This window comes from Gopherus evgoodei, chromosome 1 (genome assembly GCF_007399415.2).
Source record: "Gopherus evgoodei ecotype Sinaloan lineage chromosome 1, rGopEvg1_v1.p, whole genome shotgun sequence".
Taxonomy (NCBI): Eukaryota; Metazoa; Chordata; order Testudines; family Testudinidae; genus Gopherus; species Gopherus evgoodei.
This window is the reverse complement of record NC_044322.1, coordinates 322,644,876-322,666,329: the sequence shown is the minus strand read 5'-3', so window position 1 is coordinate 322,666,329 and position 21,454 is coordinate 322,644,876. Positions and strand designations below refer to the sequence as shown.

Sequence of the window (21,454 nt, the reverse complement as noted above, 5' to 3'; positions counted from 1 at the left end):
AGAGCTAGGTACTATTATTCTTAGGGCCCATTCAAGCCAATGGGAGTTTTGCAGATGATTTCAAAGGGGAGGTCTGCCCCCATAGTGTGTTTCTGAAAGCGTCTAGTGTTGTATAACCACTATAGCTGTAATCACTGTATCATATTGCATGAACCCTACCTACTAGACTTATCATGCTATATGAGTTACAGTAAACAGATACAAGTAAATAGGGTTATATATTGCTAAACTGATATGATATAACAGCATCTATATACAATGGGTGCACTTAAGAAGATTCTACCATTTGGAAAGATTTTACTGATCCTGCTGCTATTTCCCATTATAAATATAGGAAATCTCTCTCATTCCAGTAAAAACTTTCCAATTAGTAGAAACTTACTTAATGGAACCACTGTACGGTACTAATTCTTTATTGTATGATTATGTTTCACAGAAATGTAGGGACAGGGATAATGATACACTGTAACTAGCAAATAGTGTATTGGCTGCTCATTATTTTCAGCACAAAACCAAAAAAGAATAGCTAATGTTATTAGGGAAATGAACATGCACAGAAAATATTAACATATGTGACAGACCCAGGCCAGTGGGGTACAGGAGTCTGGTAGAGGGCAAATATACTGGTCACTGGGTGATTAGTTTTCTGTTCCCTGAGTGACCAGAGCAGGGGCTGCAGTAGGGTAATCAGGAACCTGCTAGAACCAATTAAGGCAGACAGGCTGATTAGAACACCTGCAGCCAATCAAGGCAGGCTAATCAGGGCACCTGGGTTTAAAAAGGAGCTCACTCCAGTCAGGGAGGGGGGAGACAGAGGAGAGGAAGTGCATGTGAGGAGCTAGGAGCAAGAGGTGCAAGGAGCTGAGAGTGAGAGAGTGTGCGTTATCAGACACGAGGAGGAAGGTCCTGTGGTGAGGATAAAGAAGGTGTTTGGAGGAGGCCATGGGGAAGTAGCCCAGGGAGTTGTAGCTGTCATGCAGCTGTTACAAGAGGCACTATAGACAGCTGCAATCCACAGGGCCCTGGGCTGGAACCCAGAGTAGAGGGCGGGCCTGGGTTCCCCCCAAACCTCCCAACTCCTGATCAGACACAGGAGAAGCTGACCCAGACTGTGGGGAAGATCACTGAGGTGAGCAAATCTGCCAAATAAACGCAGGACCCATCAAGGTAGGGGAGGAACTTTGTCACACATGATACTGTAGATATAAATTTTCAGGGCATCACAGAGAGGCTTCTAACCTTTGCATGTCACCAGTAACTGTCCAGGACTCTAGTTACATCAGTATTAAAAATGAAAGAGGTAATTAACATTAAAAATATTTTACTCTAATACATAAATAAATCGCTATGTGTTTTAAAGATAATGCACAACATAATAAATGGAGGGATACACTGGTTATTTCCATACATTAGTTCTGACCATTATGACAGCTCATAACTAACGTTAGGCTCTGTTGTATGGGGGTTATAGTGGTATCCCTGTCTCATGGAAACAACCTATTGATTTCACTTGCTCTTTTTGTACATTGCCTACATAGAGATTACAAAGCCATTAGGAATATAGCAATGATGCCACTGCAACCAAATTCAAATACTTTGAATGTTGTCAACAATAAAATGAAATTACAAACAAAAACAAACCAACAAGCTTTTCATTTACAGGCAATGTAGCATTGCAGGAGAGCAGAATGCAAATAAAAGAGATGCAAAGCCTCTTAATGTGCTGCAGTGACTCCACAGTTTATCCCCTACTAATTTGGTTTTAATGAGGATATTATGGCTGCTGTCAATAAGGAGAAAGGACAATAATTTGGTACTGCGAGGGAATGTGAGGCTCGGAACCACACACTTCTTAACTGAATAGCCTTGAACTTAATCCAGGATTACTCAGATGCATGAGAATTGTTAGAAGACTGGAAACAACATCTCTAGCTCTGTCTTTGTATTGTAACCTTCATCATGGTATCAGCTTGCAGTGAAACCTGAATATCCTAACGGGATTAAACATAAAAGAAAGTTTTAAAAAAAGTTTCTGGATAAGAATTCTAACTGAAGCCTACTGTGAGAAAGACCATACCACTGTCATTGACCTTTTTCTTCCTAGGCATGATCCCAGTTCTGCATAGTCAAGTATCCAAAGAAGAATCCATCAGTTCACGGTGTATTTATCCTTTTGCTTCTGGAACAGGTGTCTGGTTACTAAGAGAACAAGCATGGAAGCCATTGAACAGTGACTACAACAAATGCTGCCTGTGTGTGTAATGTAATTATAATATTTGGAGCACTTAAAATATGTTTCCTATCAATAAATCATCATAAACAAAAGAGTGTTTGTCTAGCAAATACGGATGAAGCAAAAAGGAAATGCAATATCTTGGCATTTTTACAGTGACATTTTTACCTTCACTTTGAAACCTTAATAACTTTGGGTTTTTTAGATTTAATAAGACAGTTTCTGAAATATTTCCCTTCAACATACCTAATAACTTTGGGTTTTTTAGATTTAATAAGATAGTTTCTGAAATATTTCCCTTCAACATACCTAAAAAGAAATGTTACTTTAAAATCACATGCTGCATCTTCAGAATCCCCATTAGATACCTCAAAAATGCTTTTCATCTCATATTTACTTTTAGTTATTAAAGACCTCCATAGCTTTGAACAATTACATGATACATTCAATTAGGAAAAAGCTTTTCACATATGAGTATACAAATGCAGTTCAAGCAAAAGGAACTTATACAGCACTTTTCATTTTAAGCATTCCAGATCTCTCAACAGTGCTTCAAAGATATGGCATGAGGGCACATACATACTAAAATTAAACATTAACAACAGTGTAAATTGTAATGTGGGAGAACATACATTAGCACAAATTCCTATTCCTGGAACCAGATATATGCTCAAGATTGGGTGATAGGAGTGACTTTTCTCATCTTCATAGCCAATTCTGGTTTCCAAGGAGCATATGACATACCCCTCCCACTGCTGCTCTCCTGTTTTACTCCAATTCACTATTGACATCAGGCAAGTCACTGGGCCACCTTCAAATGCTGTGTGGGCTTAGATCTCATGAAGCAACTCTTAATCCTCTCCTGACTATAATTTGCTCCCTAACCTTATCACTTATAAAAGTACATCACTGCTTTAATTCAGGCAAGTAGGATTTATGAAAATTGGCACTACTATACATCAAGAAAACTGATAGACCCACTTCCACACCTTTTATATCACTTGTGCATTTAAACTTATTTCAAGACTACATACCAGTTTTTAGTTACTGAAAGAGTAACTATATTCTGCAGTCAGTTGCTCATTCCTATAGCATCACTGGATTTCCTGAAAACTATACAAAAGCTCCAACAGCAAATGAATTCAAAATGTGTGGAACACTAGCCGCCATAATTCACCTTCATGGAAACAGTGCCTGGGTTTCATGATGCGGGTACATGATATAAAGCAACAGATTAGATTAGACACATAGATGTTAAGCTCAGTGAAGATTTGGTTATTATATCTCTGAACATGCCAGGCTGAACTCTGGTTCCATATCAGAGACTCTCCTCTGGGACTAGATATGATTTCAATCTGAGAACAAAATTGTCCCCTTCAACCTGTAGCATGGGTTTATAGGATATTTTGCACTGGTTACATATAAGAATCAGAGAAGAGAATTTTGCCATACATTTGCATTGATGATATTGTTTTTTAAGGACCCTGTGGACTGACTTTATTACTGCCAACTACACAATTTCCCAACAACACTGACAACCTACGACTGTCATCAACAACTTAGATGTTGGCATAGAAAGTACGTGTATTAAGTTTGCAGACGATACCAAACTGGGAGGGATTGCAACTGCTTTGGAGGACAGGGTCATAATTCAAAATGATCTGGACAAATTGGAGAAATGGTCTGAGGTAAACCTGATGCAGTTTAATAAAGGCAAATGCAAAGTGCTCCACTTAGGAAGGAACAATCAGTTTCACACATACAGAATGGGAAGAGACTGTTTAGGAAGGAGTATGGCAGACAGGGATGTAGGGGTCATAGTAGACCACAAGCTAAATATGAGTCAACAGTGTGATACTGTTGCAAAAAAAGCAAACGTGATTCTGGGATGCATTAACAGGTGTGTTGTGAACAAGACACGAGAAGTCATTCTTCCGCTCTACTCTGCGCTGGTTAGGCCTCAACTGGAGTATTGTGTCCGGTTCTGGGCACCACATTTCAAGAAAGATGTGGAGAAATTGGAGAGGGTCCAGAGAAGAGCAACAAGAATGATTAAAGGTCTTGAGAACATGACCTATGAAGGAAGGCTGAAAGAATTGGGTTTATTTAGTTTGGAAAAGAGAAGACTGAGAGGGGACTTGATAGTTTTCAAGTATCTAAAAGGGTGTCATCAGGAGGAAGGAGAAAACTTGTTCACCTTAGCCTCCAATGATAGAACAAGAAGCAATGGGCTTAAACTGCAGCAAGGAGATTTAGGTTGGACATTAGGAAAAATTTCCTAACTGTCAGGGTAGTTAAACACCAGAATAAATTGCCTAGGGAGGTTGTGTAATCTCCATCTCTGGAGATATTTAAGAGTAGGTTAGATAAATGTCTATCAGGGATGGTCTAGACAGTATTTGATCCTGCTATGAGGGCAGGGGACTGGACTCAATGACCTTTCGAGGTCCCTTCCAGCCCTAATCTATGAATCTATAAAAACCTCTCCTTGCTGCTGTTGCAAGCTTTGTTGCTTTTTTCTTCACACTACCTTTTTTTTTAATTACACCGTTTTCTGTCCCAAAAATCTAAAACTTGTGTCAGCTCTCACTTTGATTACTTGAACTTCTTCTGTAGTATGTTGAGAAAAACTGGAGAAAAAGAATCAGGTTTTATAAGGGGGATATTTGGTGTAAGTCAAGAAGTTTTATGACACAAATAGAAATGGCAGTGTGTGAGCCCACAATGCTGAGTTTAATAAAGCCCTCTGGCTTACAATCCTGCCTGCTTGTGATAATATAATTTAGCACTATTGAAATACTCTCCCTGGGTTCCCCATAAGACCTCCCCACTCTTCATTCTATTCAAAACTTCACAAATAAAGTTATCTTCCTTGCCAATTGTCACTTCCCTCTTGGAATCTCTCCACTGATTTTCCCGTCCCCATCATATCAAGTTTTAACTTGTAGTGCTCAGCCTTCAAAGACCTGCACAAAGCTGTCCTGGCCTACATTTCAGATCTCATACCCTATCACGTTCTCCTTTACCACCTTTGCTCCACTAATAATGAAACCTCAGTGCCCCTTTATTTTAATTTTCCTACTCCCATCTTTTATGCTGAGCCCTATGTATGAAATGTCCTTCCAGCTGCAGTGTGCCAGACCCTAAGATTTTCTTCATTCAGATCCCTTCCAAAGGCTCAATGCTTCTATAAGGATCCATATATACATTATATATATATTTGCATACAATATGTCTTTGCATACAGATATAATGCATTTGCATACACACACACACACACTTTAAAAAACCTAAGCTAAGGTCATTCCTTCCTTTGGCCTCCCCCATGTGTTTTCACTTTATATGTTTGTCTTCTTGACTATACATTTTTCATTCATAAATCGTTTTGACATCTGTATCTTGACCAGAACTGATCCCACTGTCAGCACTAAGCAAAGACTAAATGAATACATAATCACAATCATAACGATGAAAACATTGCCATCAACTCCACAGATGATCATAGCTACAGAAACTCTACTACGTCTGTTTTACTGTCCTGATAACTCTGATGCTTCTTACAAAGAAAGATACAATATTGTGGCACGTAGGATTTCAGTTGACCAAAGTCATGGCAACTTAGCTTGGAGTTTTCCAATGCATACAGAGTATGAAAGGTACTGATGTATAATTTATATTTGTATCCAAAAAACTTCATAATCCCCCTATTTTATACAATATGGATTGAAAATTCCCAAAGAGTTTGGGGACCTCATTCTAATATAAACAGGTTCCATGCTGGCTTCAGTTCAGTTACTTCTGATTTACACCAGTGTAAGAGAGAACATAATCAGGCCATATAATATATAAAGTGTATATTTGAATAAAAAACAAACAGTACCTGCACAAAACCACACACCATATAATCCTCAAACAAAGGCAGACTTGGGCGGTCTTCTCGATAGACAATGATTTTATAGCTGCTCACAACCTCGGAGTTGGAATGCGAGTTATCTGTTACTAGAATAGTGATTTTATTAATTCCCAGGCCAAGGGGGTAGTTAGCAACACTGCAAGGGAAAACAACAATAGAAAGTGATAGGCCCAATGTTAAATCAGCCAAGATTTGAACAGTACTTTTCTCTGCAATTTACATGGACCTCAGCTTTTAAGGTTTCTATTAGTAATGTTTATTTCCATGGTTTCAGATGTATAACAGTATGGCTTGCAAAAGCATTTAAAAAAAATCTTGCAATAAAGCAAAAATGTGCTAGAAACAATCTAAAAATGTGATATTACTCTAGCTTGCAACTTATACAGGAGAGAGCGCTTCAGAGTTGGCAAGTCAGTCAGGCAACAATGACAAGAAAATTGTGAATGATGCAACTAGGGACAATAGTTTCTGGCAACTTCAAATTAGTGATGAAGTGAGGAGGGAGACAAATGAGATTGAAAGTTTTAGCTAGCCCTTAAAATTGTGCACTGTACAAGAATGATGGAGTCCCAAATAAACCATTCAACATGATAGACAAGAGCAGTGCTGGAGAGGCTTTTGCTCTGCAGTGATCTAAGAATGGTTGAAACTAAGAGAATTGAACTTTAAATGCTTTTACTTCTTAATAAATATTTATATAACTTATTTCGTTCAGAAGGCTCTCAAAGTATTTTGAAAACTCTCATTATATAGCATACATGTCTATTTGTGTATCAATCATTCCATGCACGCAACTCTGAGGTGTATTGTGGCAGCCAGCCTACATCCAAAATTTTGTGTTAGCTTTGTTTTGTGACAGGGTTTTGTGTTAGCTTTGTTTTTGTAATGAGACATCAAGAATAACTTCTCTAATAGAAACCACAGGAAGAGTATTAGATTAATAATAGAAGATATTGGCCAGGATACCAGGACAAACCCCCATAGTTTTGCAGAAAGGACCAGGAGACCCTCAATGACCACAACTGGTCAGGTCCTCCGTTTTATACACCACCAAAGACAGCACCTCCAATAGGTTCCTTATACCATGGTGGGATGCTGGCCCTATAATGACTAAGACAGAAAGGCTGTACCAAGTGAATCACCACTGCTGCTTCCAGCAGCTCCTGGGTTCACCTTGAAAATCTTCTGTTCAATTACTGATGAGACCCAGTGCTATTTAGCTTATACACAGCTCTGTATAATTTGGGCCCTGAATATTTTACCAACAACCATGCTCCTCATCTACCTCAGACCATTGGTGGTGTGAAGAGTTTTACGTAGAAGCTGGCAGGAGATTCTAACAGTTTGGGGGTTTGTTAATTGGAGTTTAACAGTGACTGTGATTGTAATGCATACATCTTTAATATATTGATAAACAAATACAAATCTAAAGGAGCAAATGTCTGGGCGTTAAAATCTCCTTTTGTAATCTTAATTCCTAGGTACTCTGTTCTCTTGGAAATGGAGAGGTGGCTGCCATCCTTGCCATTTCTCCAATATTAAGAATCAGCTCTGTGCTTACAGGATCATTTTTTCCCCATACCTTGGTCCTTTCCTCTCATCAAGGTGCACCTGGCACTGACAGTTAGAGGGTTCCGCTCCAATCTTCACTGTCACCACATCAAATGGGACTTCAGTGTAGTATTCTTTGTTCTTTGGATTAAATTTAGGATTCAGGTCCAAAGGCGGGCTAGTGAAGATCTGCCTGATATGAGATAGGGTATCTTTATCTGTTCCAAGAAGGCATCAAAGAAAAAACAGTGAAACATACGGACATTTTAAAATAACAAGTAACTGCTGGCAGGCTGTTAAATGATCAAAGGTGAGATTTATTAACTCATAGCTATGTTGAGTCTGTTGCTGCAAGGCATTAATGGATTTTGTATTGGAACTTGGGGTAAATTTTCTGACCTGTGCAGGGGTTTTACCATTTTCTGCCCAATGACTTTAGTAGGAGTCACAAAACTAGAAGCCTGAATAAGGCATTGAAAGTTTAAGGCTTAAGATCAGCAAATCCTGTCTCCTATGGATTAATTGAAATTTACATGAGTTTAATGACAGAAATTCACAACCAATTTAGGTATGTACCAGCCTGTGTGCAGGGCTTATGTATACGTGTAGTTGCCAGGAAAAAATCAATCTGTTGGAAACACCCTTACTGCTCATAAGAACTGATCACGTGGGTCACATTCGGATTCATGGGGTCATTTGTACACAGGGTCAATAATTTATAAAGAATCCTCATTCAACAAATTGCACCTCTTTTCTGTTTGTGGACAATCCATAAAGATCATGATTTTCTCAAACACACTCATTATTCTGCATTATCTGACAAATGATTTCTGTGAATTATTATTTGCCTGTAGATCATCTGTGACAAGTTTCTTGCAACTATTTTAATCTGATCTGTTAGAATCAGATTTCTGGCATGTTTGCAAATTCAAAATCTGCTTTTTCTGAATGTTCTCCAATATTCAATTATAACTGGCTGCTTCTGCAAACATTCCAGCCAGTAAACTCTTTCCCTCAAATAGCTGAGCAGATCTGGAAGCTTAATACACAGTTTAAGGGGGCTTAAATAGTTCATAGAGCCCTGTGTGGGCCTGTCCACGAGGGTGAATTTAACTGGAGAGTAACACAAAAGGGACAAATTCAGTCCTCAGATAACATTGTTGTAAATAGAGTTAATGCTGTTACTCCAAAGTTACACTGAGAGCAGAATTTGGGCTAGATTCCCCAGAGAACAGGTCATATTCATAACCTACAGCATAGAGGGTTTAGGAAAAGTAAGTGTTCAAAGGATATAAGAAGCACTCCTGAGTTCCCCAAGATGCTATGTGGCCTGTGTAAAGCACACAGGGCTGGCTCCAGGATTTTTGCCGCCCCAAGCAGCAAAAAGAAAAAGAAAAAAAAGCAGCCATTGGGTTCTGCAGCTCTACTGCCGCTGCTTCAGTCTTCAGTGGCAATTCGGCAGCAGGTCCTTCACTCTGAGAGGGAGTGAGGGACCCGCTGCAGAATTGCCGCCCAAGACCCAGACGTGCCACCCCTCACTGTTGGCCGCCCCAAGCAGCTGCTTGCTGGGCTGGTGCCTGGAGCGGCCCTGAAAGCACAGATCCTTTCAGAATGTATGCTTATTCCCCGAGAAATCACTAATAGCCTTAAGAATTACAGCAGCTGGAGGGAGGGGTACCTTTCAAGAAAAATCTTATGAGAGGGGTGAAATCATGGTGTCAGTCAGCCAGGTTAGGAATGTTCTTGGCCTAAAACTGACATCTTCCTGGCTGAACTCCAAGCTTAGAGAGGAGCAGAGAGGAGATGAGGCCCATTGGGCTGAAAATTCTTCACCCCTAAGCAGCAATTTGTCTTCCTCTCCCAAAATAACTCTCAGAGACAATACAGCCTCAGTTAGGCAGAGGGGAAAAGAGCACTGGACCCTGTAAAGGTAGTAATAATGTTCTAAGGTGTGGGATGCCTGGAGCTCATTTAGATGATCTCTTCATCCCCTGAGCAGCTCTGCAACACCCTAAGGCTTTCTTGTGTTTTTGCCTGATACTCAGCTGACTGTACCCCTGAATAAGCCAAATGTCCTTGCAGCCATGTGTGCACTGTTCTGGGTCTCACATTATTTCACCTGGATATAGCAATAAAGAGGTCTGCCTGTACAATGATATATTTGTAGTTGAATGGAATTCTGGATGGCTAATGGTGGTGAGGGAGAGATATGAAGCACGTGTAAATGCAGGTTGAAAGAAAAAAACGATTGAGTGTGTGTTTAATTTTATATTTAAGTATTTCACTCTACATTACAAAAGGAACCAAAAATATTGTATTTTTGAACAGATATTATTGATCAGGAAGGGTTAAGCACTGAACTAATATCCTGTATGATAGCTGAGCACCCCAAAATTTAAAGTTTAAAAGGTCATTTCATAAGAACAACTGTATGCAAAAGGAGAAACTACATGACAGTCAGTGGTATAACCAGAAGAAAAACCATAAGGGCTTTAAGATCAATGAATGTTTGAATATTAACATTACAATATAAACATAACAATGTCTAACTTTGTGCTTGAGGTTTACTTTGCATAGCTGACTCATTAATGATGGATTCATAAAAATGCTGGCTACTTAATAAACCATGTTTCATTATTAAAGGCCTAATGGTACTCCATTCCTTAAAGAAAGTTGCATACACACTATATAAAATTTGTTAAAGCAGTGCCACCTTTTGCATAAAGTTCACATGTTCTGTCAGTACAAAGATATAGATCTTGACTTACCGTGATTGCAATGCTTTTCTCTAGTCTCATTGGAAAAATGCAATTCTAAAGGACAAATAGAAACAATTAACTATGTTCTCCTGTACACACTGCATGCAATCCCTATTTGCAGAACACAAAGACAACAACCCTCTTCCCCCACACATAACTGAATTATAAAAATAAAAGGGGACATTTGTATTCATTTCAGTTTGGGCCATATGCTGTCTGCTCTACTCCCACTGGAGTCCATGGAACAACTTTCACTAGTTAGGCAGATAGAATTTGGCCTTTTATGTTTAGTAAATGAGCCACAACCTTCTAACTGGAAAGCACGAATGTAAGAAACACATCAGTTCATCTGAACCACAGACGTTCCCAGATTTTTGGAACAAACAGGAAAAGCATGTGGTATGTTATAAGTAAACCAGTCTGATGTCCTACCTTTATGATTTTTCATTACGTTGAAAGGAGTTCTTTGTTTAACATCTTCTTTTTCTGGGAAAGAATTCCTATCAATGCAATAGTAAAGATGTTTCTAGATCAATGAGAGGAACAGCACCCATGGAAAACACTTTTTAAAAATTCCTCTCTCCCTTGGCATGAGGCATGGTACTGTAGTTTTCTGAACAGAAAGATGCACCTTTTGCACTCACATTCCCAATACCAGCAATCTTACCTGAAATTATTATGATGAAAAACTCACACTCATAGTAAACAGTAGCCCAGAGGAAGAAAAGCAGAAATGAATCTCAAGAAAGCAGCTTAATTGGGAGGGCGAACTGAGAGGGGATGAGTATCCAAGAACAAAAGCTTTCAGATTGCTTGTACATTACATTTTTACCCATTTTTAATATGCAGTTCAGGTTACAATTTGTACAAAAACAATTTCTTTAAGACAAGTGAAGACTTGAGTAATTGGCACATGACTGAATTTAGGTTAGTATGGATTTATACATTGGAATGAAGTAGACAAATGTAATATTAGACTATGTACTTGCAAATCCAAAACGAAATTATATGCCTAAAGCTAGAATTCATACACATTCTTATTTTACCAAATGAAGACTAATTATCTGCAACTACTCAGGAATATGTCAGCGACTCTTAATTTGTCAATTCAGCAGATTTCCTCTTACAATGAGTCAAATCCATTTTTGGACATGACTGGAGGCTGGCAAGGTAGATTTACAATAGACTCTTCCCTATGCAAACACTGTGTTAGACTGACACTGAGAAATGACTGATGGAGAGATCCAAAGGGGCTCCTTGCAGGAGTAGTATGTTTCCCCAAAAAACATTCCCTTTGAAGTCCTCTTGAAGAATTGCATTGCCAGAGAAGCCTACTGTTCATCAGTTTATGATTTTAAAAGACATAAATCCACTTTCTGTGTGTGTGGGGGGGGAGACGGTGAAATCTTACTTTGTGTCCAACCCCCACAAATGTTTTAATGAGACTTGCAGAAAGGACCATTAAAATGAATCATTGTCAGTCTTACATCAGAACACAAAGAATTCAGGATTATCCCACTGAGATAGGAAATGTGGCAACTAATTTCCCTACTGCCGGCACTTAGCAGATCTGTGTATGTGTGTTGGGCTTGTTCTCCCCAGAAACTGCCCTACAGCTGTTCGCATTCACAGGCTCCTTCAGAGATGGTGTTCACAGATGTAATGATAGGCATTACAAGTTCACTATTTGTTCATTCTCACCTGGGCTTTGACCATTTCATGATGGTCCTAGATGAGTTTCTGGAACTCTTCTTGATTTTCCTGTAGAAGAAGTGCAGAGAATTCACTAACTTCACTAGGGATGTTAAAATTGCAAAAGATGGTATTTGGATGAGTAATGCTAACCAGTAAAAGCCTTTCAGTAGGGTCTTCATTCTCTGGTTTCATGAGCAGTAAGATACAAAATCTAAATCGAGGAAATTTTTCAGTGAGCCTCCTTAACTGTCCATTTACACATCCATAAGGGGTAGCTGATCTTGCAGTTGCCAGTTTGTACATGAAACCACAGATCTTGCATATGCCAATAAATGGGAACAATTAAGGAGCCCATCAAAAAATTGGCCCAAATCTTTGAAAGCCAGGATAATAGTCCCTATAAAGAAAACTCATCAAGGCTATGAACCTCAGGAAAGCTTAAAGTTTAAACAAAATGCTGAATCAGGCTGCCTTGTGATGAAACTTAACTCACATCTTTTCCGTTTGCAAGCATTCATAGCCATTTACATAGTAGGTATCTCTACACTGCCAGAAAAGAAGTGTGTTCCTTACTTGGGTTAGTGAACATGTAGGGGAGCCTGGGGTTGAACTAGCTGCTAACCCAAGTTAAAGGTCAAGTTGCCATGTCTTCACTGCTATTTTAATACTAGTTAAGAACACACTTTTTTTTTTTTTTTTGCTGCAGACATACCCACAGACCACACAGGTGTAGGACAATTAAGTAAGTGCAACAACAAGGGACAGAGTCCATGGTTGCTCATGGCCACATTTTTTCATGAGAAAATGCCAGTTTGTCACAACTGAAAAATTTCACGGAAACATATCGGCTTCAATTAAACGTTCATTCGGAAGGTTTCTCAGGTTGAGGATGGAATTTCTGGTAAGAGAAAAAGACACTCATGAGGGTACTCCCTGAGAGATCCATGTTCAAGTCGCTGCTTGATTTGGAGCAAGGATGTGAACTTGGATCTCCCATATCCCAGGTGATTGCTCTAACCACCTGGCTATCAGTGGGTGCCTCTCTCTGTTTTGACCAGAAATTCCATGCTGGATCTGAGAAATCTCTCCCACAAAAGTCTGTCAAAACCAAGAGATGGGTCCTGCACCTGATTCCATGGGCGGCAAGTTATATATCCACATGGTGCCTGGGCACCAGCAATATTCAGAGCCCAGGAGCCCAGCTCCACCAATGTTTGGGACCGGGTCTCCCCCTTGGCCCCCTTGAGCCTCTCCCATGTGTCCCTCAGCCCCCCCTTGCTGGCCCCATGCACATCCCCGGGCCCTGAAGGGAGCAGAGCGTCCCTGCCTCTTCCATGCAGCTCCATGCCGCCTTTCTGAAGCAATTGCTGCTGCCGGGTCCTAGCACCCCCCATATAGACTGCCAGAGCAGACTGACTCTAAGCCTGCCCTTCCTCCTCAGACCCTTCCCTTTTCCGGCGGGACCCTCCACCAGCACAGCCCCCCACCCCCAGTCACCACTCCTGCCCCATGCTGGGTAAGGAGGCAGGCCCATCCCCCACCCCCAGTGAGGCTACAGTCAGAGGCAACAGCAGTGGAAGAGGCGCATGCAGCACCCCTCGGCACCCATGGGGAAGGTGAGGGAGATTCCTGGACCTGAGAGGGGCCCTAGGAGCACATGCAGGGACACTGGTGGGGGTGAGTGTGCTGCTGAGGGGGTGGGAAGGGGGGGCGGGAAAGGGGGACTACTCCCCCAGAGCTTGCTGCTGCTGCTGGCAAGGAAAGGGCTGGGGTGAGTCCTCCTCTCTAGCCCCTTCCTAGAGCAGGCTGCCTGCACCCCAAACGCATCCCCAGCCCTGCCCCACCCCAGAGCCCCTAGCCAGAGCTTTCACACACACCCCACACCCTAACCCTCTGCTCTAGCCAGGGCTGGCTCCAGACACCAGCCTACCAAGCATGTGCTTGGGGCAGCACCTCGGGATGGGGCGGCAATCAGGGTTTGTTTTTGTTTTTTTTGGTTCGTCCGGGCAGCACTGGGGGAGGTGGGGCTTGGGAGGCGTGGAGCCATGTTGGGGGGGCAGGGACTTGGGCGGCGCTGTGCGACGCTCGGGGGGAGCGGGGGACTTGGGCAGTGCAACTTGATGCTCGGGGGAGCGGGGACTTGGGTTGCGTGATGCAACACTCAGAGGGGGCGGGGGACTTGGTCTGCACAATGCTCAGGGGGGCAGGGACTTGGGCGACACAACGCTCAGGGACAGGGCAACGCGATGCTCGGGGGCGGGGACTTGGGCGACGCTCGGGAGGCGGGGCGGTGCTCTTTGTTTTTGCTTGGGGTGGCAAAAATGTTAGAACTGGCCCTGGCCCTAGCCCTGAGCCCCTCCAACTCCCCAAACGCCTTATCCCCAGTCCCAACCAAAGCCCTCATCTCCCCGCATCCGAACCCTCTGCCTCAGCCCTGAGCCTCTCCAGCATCCCAAACCCCTTCATCTCCAGCCCCAGACAGAACCCTCATCTCCCCACATCCTAACCCTCTGCCCCAGCCCTGAGCCTCTCCAACACCCCAAACCCCTCATCCCTGTTCCAGACAGAGCCCTCACCCCCACATTCCTACTCTTGCCCTGAGCCCCTCCCACACCCCAAACCCCTCAGCTCCAGCCCCAGCCAGAGCTCTCATCCCCCTGCACCCTGTCTGCCCCAACCCTGAGCCCCCTCCTGCATCATGAACCCCTCATCTCCAGCCCCATTCCACAGCCCTCACACCACCCCTCTGCCATAGCCCTGAGCCCCCTCCCATACCCCAAACCTCCTCAGCCCCTCTCCAAACCCAGCCCCACCCCTGCACCCCCTTTCTCCCCCAAACTCCCTCCCAGAGCCTGAACCCCCTCCCTCCACACCCCCTCCCATCCCCAAACTCCCTCCCAGCGCCTGCATCCTGCACCCCACACCTCCTCCCAGAGCCTTCGGCAGGTAGGGGGCAGAGTTTGGGGGGGCGGAGTTTGGGTGGGAGTGGGTTCTGGGCACCACCAAAATTTCTACAAACCTGCCGCCCATGCCTGATTCTGGCACAAGGACTCAAACCTAGGTCTCCCCGATCCCAGGGTGAATGCTTGAAGCCCTGGACTACAGTCACTCTCCTTCTCCCTTGCTTGCCCAATCAATATTTATTTATAGGAAGAGAAACACTTCTTGTAGGTGAGATTGAGAGAGTCAGCAAATTACTTTATAATTCATTGAGTAGACAGGATGCTCAGCTAGGATGTGAAAGAACCAGATTCAAGTCCGTGCTCCAAATCAGGGAAAGCAGGGACTTGAGCCTGGGTGTCCCGCATCCCAACTGAGTGACCTACAAGTGGGCTATTGGCTATTCTGGGGATAGCTGCCTCCCCCGCCATTTGTGATGAAAAAAATTAAAGAAGTTGGATTTGTTCCACCTCAGAATGGAACCAAATGTAAAAACTTCAATTTTTGTTGTGAAATAGAAATCTTTTCCAGCCAGCCCTACATACCACTTCCAAAACACAAACCTCTATTCCGTGAGCTACAGGAACAGCTCAGTTAGATCAGCCATTAGAGGGTACAAATATATGAACAGGAAGGCTGACCTGTGCCACATAATAGCAGGTAATGGTACATGCACATATATCCACACCTACATAAATGTCCAACTTCAAGAAAAAAAGAAGTTAGGGGCCTCGCTCAGTGCAAATGCATAGTAAAGCCCAGATTAGAACTGAAAGTGTTAAAGGTTGGTATGCCTTGGTATGCAAGGCTAAATATTTTGGCTAACTGGCAAGAGATTATTTCTGAATGTAAACAGCTGCATCTTTGAATTGCAGTTCATGAATTAGCTAGCAATAATAATAATAATCCTTAGCACTTATATAGCACTGTACTTTGTCAAAGCACCATGAAAACATTAATTACCCCATGTGGTAGGGAAGTATTAATCCCCACTTTACAGACGGGCAATTTGAGACCCAGAAGAAAATTGACTTACAGAAAGCAAATAATGGATGACTTGAATGAATCAGTGGCAGAGTCAGAACTAGAATTTAGGAATCCCTACAGTAACCTCCTTGTTCAGTGACTATCCTATGATGCCTCTGCAGATAAAATTCCCCAAGTAGGAAGAAATATTTTACTCTTTTTGTTTGCACAATTACACTAAGAATTTGTTGGATGAAATAAACAGAAACTGGACCTCTCACTATTTCACAATGGATACGATACATGCACGTCACCTCCATTACCAGTAGGTGAGTTGTACACTTGCATTCAATGTCATTAGCAAGAAGAAAATGAGTATGGAAAATAAACATGAATTTCTTCAACTTTAGAAGAAATATATAGAGTACCAAAATTACAATACCATTATTTTTGTTCTTTCCTGCCAAAAAACTTTAAGATGATGTTAAAATGGAAACTACACCATCAACTAAGGAAGGTGGTGGGAATCCATACAAGAATATTGTAGCTAGCAATGATCTAGTAAAAAAGACCCAAACCCACTAGGTCTGTCAAGTTAATGCCTGCAATTAACTGAAAGCAAAATTAACATGTTAATTTTTATGCGTTAATTGCATACCTGTGGGCGGGCAGGAGGCAATGGTGGAGGTGGGGGGGCTGAAGAAGCCCCAGCCCACAGCTTCCCTGAGGTGGAAGGGAGAGCAAGAGCCCCACGCCCCAAACCCTGAGAGTGGCTGGAGCCCCGAGAGGGGCTGGAGTCCTGCATTCCATGCCCTGAGAGGGACTGATGCCCCATGCCCAGCTGAAGCCCCGAGCAGGACTGAAGTTCAGTGCCCCCAGCCCTGACCCTATATTTGAAAATATAGAAAATCCCCAAAACATTTAAATAAATGGTATTTTAATATTGTTTCACAGTGAGATTAAAACTGTGATTAATTACAATTAATTTTTTTATCTCACGATTAATCGTGATTAATTTTTTTAATCACTTCACAGCCCTAAAAAAAACCCAAACCTTTGATGAATTTTCTAACTGTGATGAACACCTCTGCTTTTTTTCAATAAATCATAATTCACAAAACCTTGTGTAGAAGTAATTTTTTCAGTTTTGGTTGATAAAATGTCCCTTTTTCCACTGAGAAACAATTGACTTACATTTTAAAGTCTGTTTCCACAAAGGAAAGGCTGAAGATTTATCGATCTTTCTTTCTTTCTTTCTTTCTTTCTTTCTTTCTTTCTTTCTTTCTTTCTTTCAAGTGAAAGCTTAATACTACAGCAGTCATGATCATAATGTAAGCCCACTGCAGTCGACATGCCATCCTGATATTATTATTTAAAATCTTAATAACTTTAAAAGTTAGAGTTGCATTTAGAATTAGATTTTCAGAGGAAGGTGTCTCAAATGGGGCATCCAAAATCTTTGACTACCCAAAAGCACTGGTCACCTCTGAAAATCTTGGCCCAAGTTTTTATCTCTTGCCTTCTTGTTTTGGCTTCAAAATGGGAGGCAAGGAGAAAGAGACCTTTTGTATTCTAGTAAACATCCCTATTTTCAGAGTATAGTAATTCAGATTATTCAATTCAAATCTGCTAGAAGAATTCTACCCCTCACATACACCATTTAATTTTGCCACCAATAATCCTGTGTGTTAGAAGGGGAAGAAAGGGGGCCAAAACTGGATTTACCTGGAAATTCAGTTCAACATTAACAATGGAATACCTCCCAACACACCACAATAAGACACGCTGAGCAAGTGCGTGGGCTGGTGTTAATTGGCATAGCCTGTTTTAAGTTAAAAGCTCCCCTAAAGTCAGTGGAGCTACATTGGTTTCCACCAGCTGAGGATCTATTCCTAGAAATATTATGTAATAGCCATCTTACCATCCTGAGAGATTTGGACGTGCCTCTTTATTCATGAACTGGAACTGCTCAAGTAAATTGGAAAGAAACCAATGTACTGTCAGGACTGACCCAAGCTTTCCCATTGGGTCTACCATGTGATAAACATCATGCAGCAAAGTTTGAATCTTGGGTACAGAAGATGGGAAAAGCTGCAAAGAGAGAAAGTTGATATGGATCAGATTAATAAAGGCAAAAACACTTTCTTGTAGATTTTCCCTTTATATCTCTTTGACTAAATCACATATTGAGGTCTGGTCTTGCAAATCATTACAATAGGTGAGATGCATACTATATATGTAAAACATAACAAGGAAGCTAAGAAAAATTAGGAACAGATTACATGTGTTTAATAGACCATCCTAGCACTCATATTAAGATACATTCCCAAAGTTATACTGATTATCATGCTTTGCAAAACCATGCTTACTGGTTCCGAAACAGAAGCCTTATCCCTCAGTCTTCTGTGTCCTTGCTCTCACCTGCTTATTTGACTCTCAAACGGAGATGAACTCTTCCCTGCACCAAAAGGCCATGCCACAGACTTTGCCATCACGAAGCACAGCTCCCTTTCTCATATTTCATTACTGAATTTCCTCTTTGTGGCTACCAACTCATTTCCTGTACCATTGCTCACCTCTGTCTGTCCCATGACCTTCTAGGACCTTCAATCCCTTAATGCCTGTGACTTCTCATGCTCTGTCTCCCAATACTTGCTGCGTTTCCTTTGCCTCCATTGATCAGTTGTTAAGTCCATTCACACCACTCTCTCTATCCTTGACTCCTTTGTCCCTCTTTCCCCCCATATAATTTGCCCACTAATCCCCAGCCTTGTTGCTCATCCTGCCTCTCTGGAGGAGATCCAGACACCATGCAGACTTCTTACACACAGATTTGTCCTCTGAGCCTTCTGTTCTGCCACCTTCCTTGCCCAGCAGCTCTGCCTCTCCCTTATTGAGTCCCATGCCTATAAACCCAAACATTTATTAATGGCCACTGACTCCTTCTTAAAGCCTTCCCCTCTCCTACATCCTCCACTCTCTCTGCGCAGGATCTCACTAACTTCAAGAAGAAAACCGACAACATCTGTCATGACCTCCCTACGCCTTCCCTACTCTCCCTTTCCTCCTTTTCATCCCCAGCACCCTTTTTCTTCTGCCACTAATGGGTCTTGAACTTTCTCCAATCCCTCCACCTGCCCCACCTCTGCACCAGTGTCATTCCTTCCTCCATCTCACCCTTAACCTCTCACTGTTAACTGGCTCTTTCCACTCCAAGTACCAGAATGGTTTGGTTCCTCAATTCTCAAAAAACTGACCTTTGGCACTATTACTTTTGTGAACTACCACTCCAGCTCCCTCTCTCATTACCTCTAAAATCATTGAATGACCCATTTACAACCATTTCCTCAAATTCCCCTTCTCTAACTCTATTCTAGACCCCCCTCTCCACCCCACCAAATACATACACAACAAACATTTCCATTCATCTCTTCCTACCAAATCTCAGCAGCTGTACTCCATGCTCATTCTTCTGGCTCTCCCCACTGTCTTTAAAACTGTTGATCACTCTCTATTCCTTGACTCCCTATCCCTCGTCGGCTTTCTTGGTACTATTTGCTCTTGGAACTCTTCCTACCTATCTGATTGGTCCTTCAGAATCTTTCCTCCTCCCCCACACCCTGTTTGGGGGGATTCCCTAAGGATCTCTCTACGGTACCCTCCTTTTTTGCCATTACACATTAAGTGCATTATCTGCTCATACAGTTGCAGCTATGATGGCTACGCTAATGACTCCTAATCTATCTCCCTCCTTCCAATCCCTCATTTTATGCCTCATTCTGCCTCTTTGACATTTCTTCCCAGGTTTTCCTCATTTCATCCTTCAACCACCTCCTCTCCAGCCTTCCCAACACCCACATTGTCCCCACCTCTCCATATGGAATATGGCCTCCAAAATGATTTTCTTACTATGTCATTCTGACTATGTCATCCCCTCTTTAAATCTCTCCACTGACCCCCTCCCCTCTTCTCCATTGCATTAAATTAAAACTTCCTGTCCTCACCTTTGAGGTCCTACATAACTCTACCGCCCATAGCTATCTGACCTCATCTTTTAACACATCACCTCTTGCCTATTTCACTACTAATGCCAGCCTCGGGGCCACATTTGTTCATTTTTCTCGTAAGTGTCTTCAAGCCTTCTATCATGCCCTACACATTTCCTACCTACTTGATTCATCGAGCCCTTTCCCTCTCTCATTTGTATACCTCAGAACACTTGCCTTTTCTGTGAGCTTCACAAGAAATGAGTCTGATATTCTCTCTTATCCTGTTATCTCCTTGTTTTTATTATAGGGAGAACTGGCAGAATCCACAAGACATGTGCAAGACCAAACTGAGTATCCACATGATGTTATTGCTGTAAACGTCATCCTTTCCCATTCCATCCTCTCTCACTGTTTGCTGCCCACCTCTGCATCACACCATCACATCATATCTAAAACATAGGCCACGATATTGCAGTTACACATGTCCTAAACTTTAGGCACCTGATAGCATCCTTCTGAAAAATTAAAAACCTGTGATGTACTATAATTCTGTTCTGTCGTATCGTTATTAAATCAATCACTATTTTATGATGTCTTAAAGAAAAGTACCTGGATTCTGACCACTTTAACATTTATTTCAATAAGAAATAAGAAAAAAATCCATAATGTTTTCAAAGATTTAAAAAGTAGAAACACTTCCTTCTTAAATAACTTACAGTTGAACTGCTATATCCCCCCAATGATATCACACCAAAGGAAATAGCACAATACCAAAAAAATACATAATAATAATGTTTACTTTACCAGTTCAAATTGTCCCATACTCTTCAGTTCTTTTATAAAATGAATCATTGAATTTATTTCTTCTAAAGACAGACATTGTTCATATTCCTTCTGGTAGTTTTCATCCTGCAAAAGAAAGGACAGAAGTAGCTGGTGCATACTAGGTATACGTCTACATTGCAATTGGATGTGCAATTGCAGCTCGTATAGGCATACCCAAGCTAGCTTTGATCTAGCTAGTGCAGCTAAAAATAACAGTAAAGATGCAGTGACACAAGCTTCAATGTAGGATGTACAAGTCCCCGCCAGGATCATTGCCACCACATCTTTGCTGCTAATTTTAGATGTTCTAGCTAGATTAAAGCTAGCATGGGTATGCCTATATAAGCTGCAATCACATGTCGAATTGCAGTGTAAACACACCCTGGGGATGAGAGAGCTATCAGCTTGCTCAAATCATAGGAGAATAACACTGCTGTCAATCCCAGGGAAAGTGTTTACGACCATACTACTGAATTGATTGAAATACTGTTTCAACCCAAAAATGAGGGACAGTTACTGTGGTTTCTGTACAGATCAATCTACAATCCATTCTACACATGCCCTGCATATTACTGAAAAATAA

The 21,454-nt window shown here is 41.8% G+C and overlaps 1 protein-coding gene across 3 annotated transcripts in view; it reads right to left on the bottom strand.

Moving 5' to 3' along the window:
- The window catches only part of CPED1 (cadherin like and PC-esterase domain containing 1), a 232,083-nt gene that overhangs the window by 113,266 nt on the left and 97,363 nt on the right, over positions 1–21,454 (bottom strand). For all 3 annotated transcript variants that reach the window (XR_003998531.1, XM_030549097.1, XM_030549098.1), the window contains 7 exons: positions 20,851–20,955; positions 17,979–18,148; positions 12,158–12,217; positions 10,889–10,956; positions 10,466–10,510; positions 7,729–7,915; positions 6,114–6,282 (listed from right to left, as the gene is read on the bottom strand). Coding sequence is in view for 2 of the 3 variants with exons in the window: in XM_030549097.1 (XP_030404957.1) it covers positions 6,114–6,282; positions 7,729–7,915; positions 10,466–10,510; positions 10,889–10,956; positions 12,158–12,217; positions 17,979–18,148; positions 20,851–20,955 (804 nt within the window). In the remaining variant the exon portion in view is untranslated. The remainder of the gene's footprint in view (positions 1–6,113; positions 6,283–7,728; positions 7,916–10,465; positions 10,511–10,888; positions 10,957–12,157; positions 12,218–17,978; positions 18,149–20,850; positions 20,956–21,454) is intronic.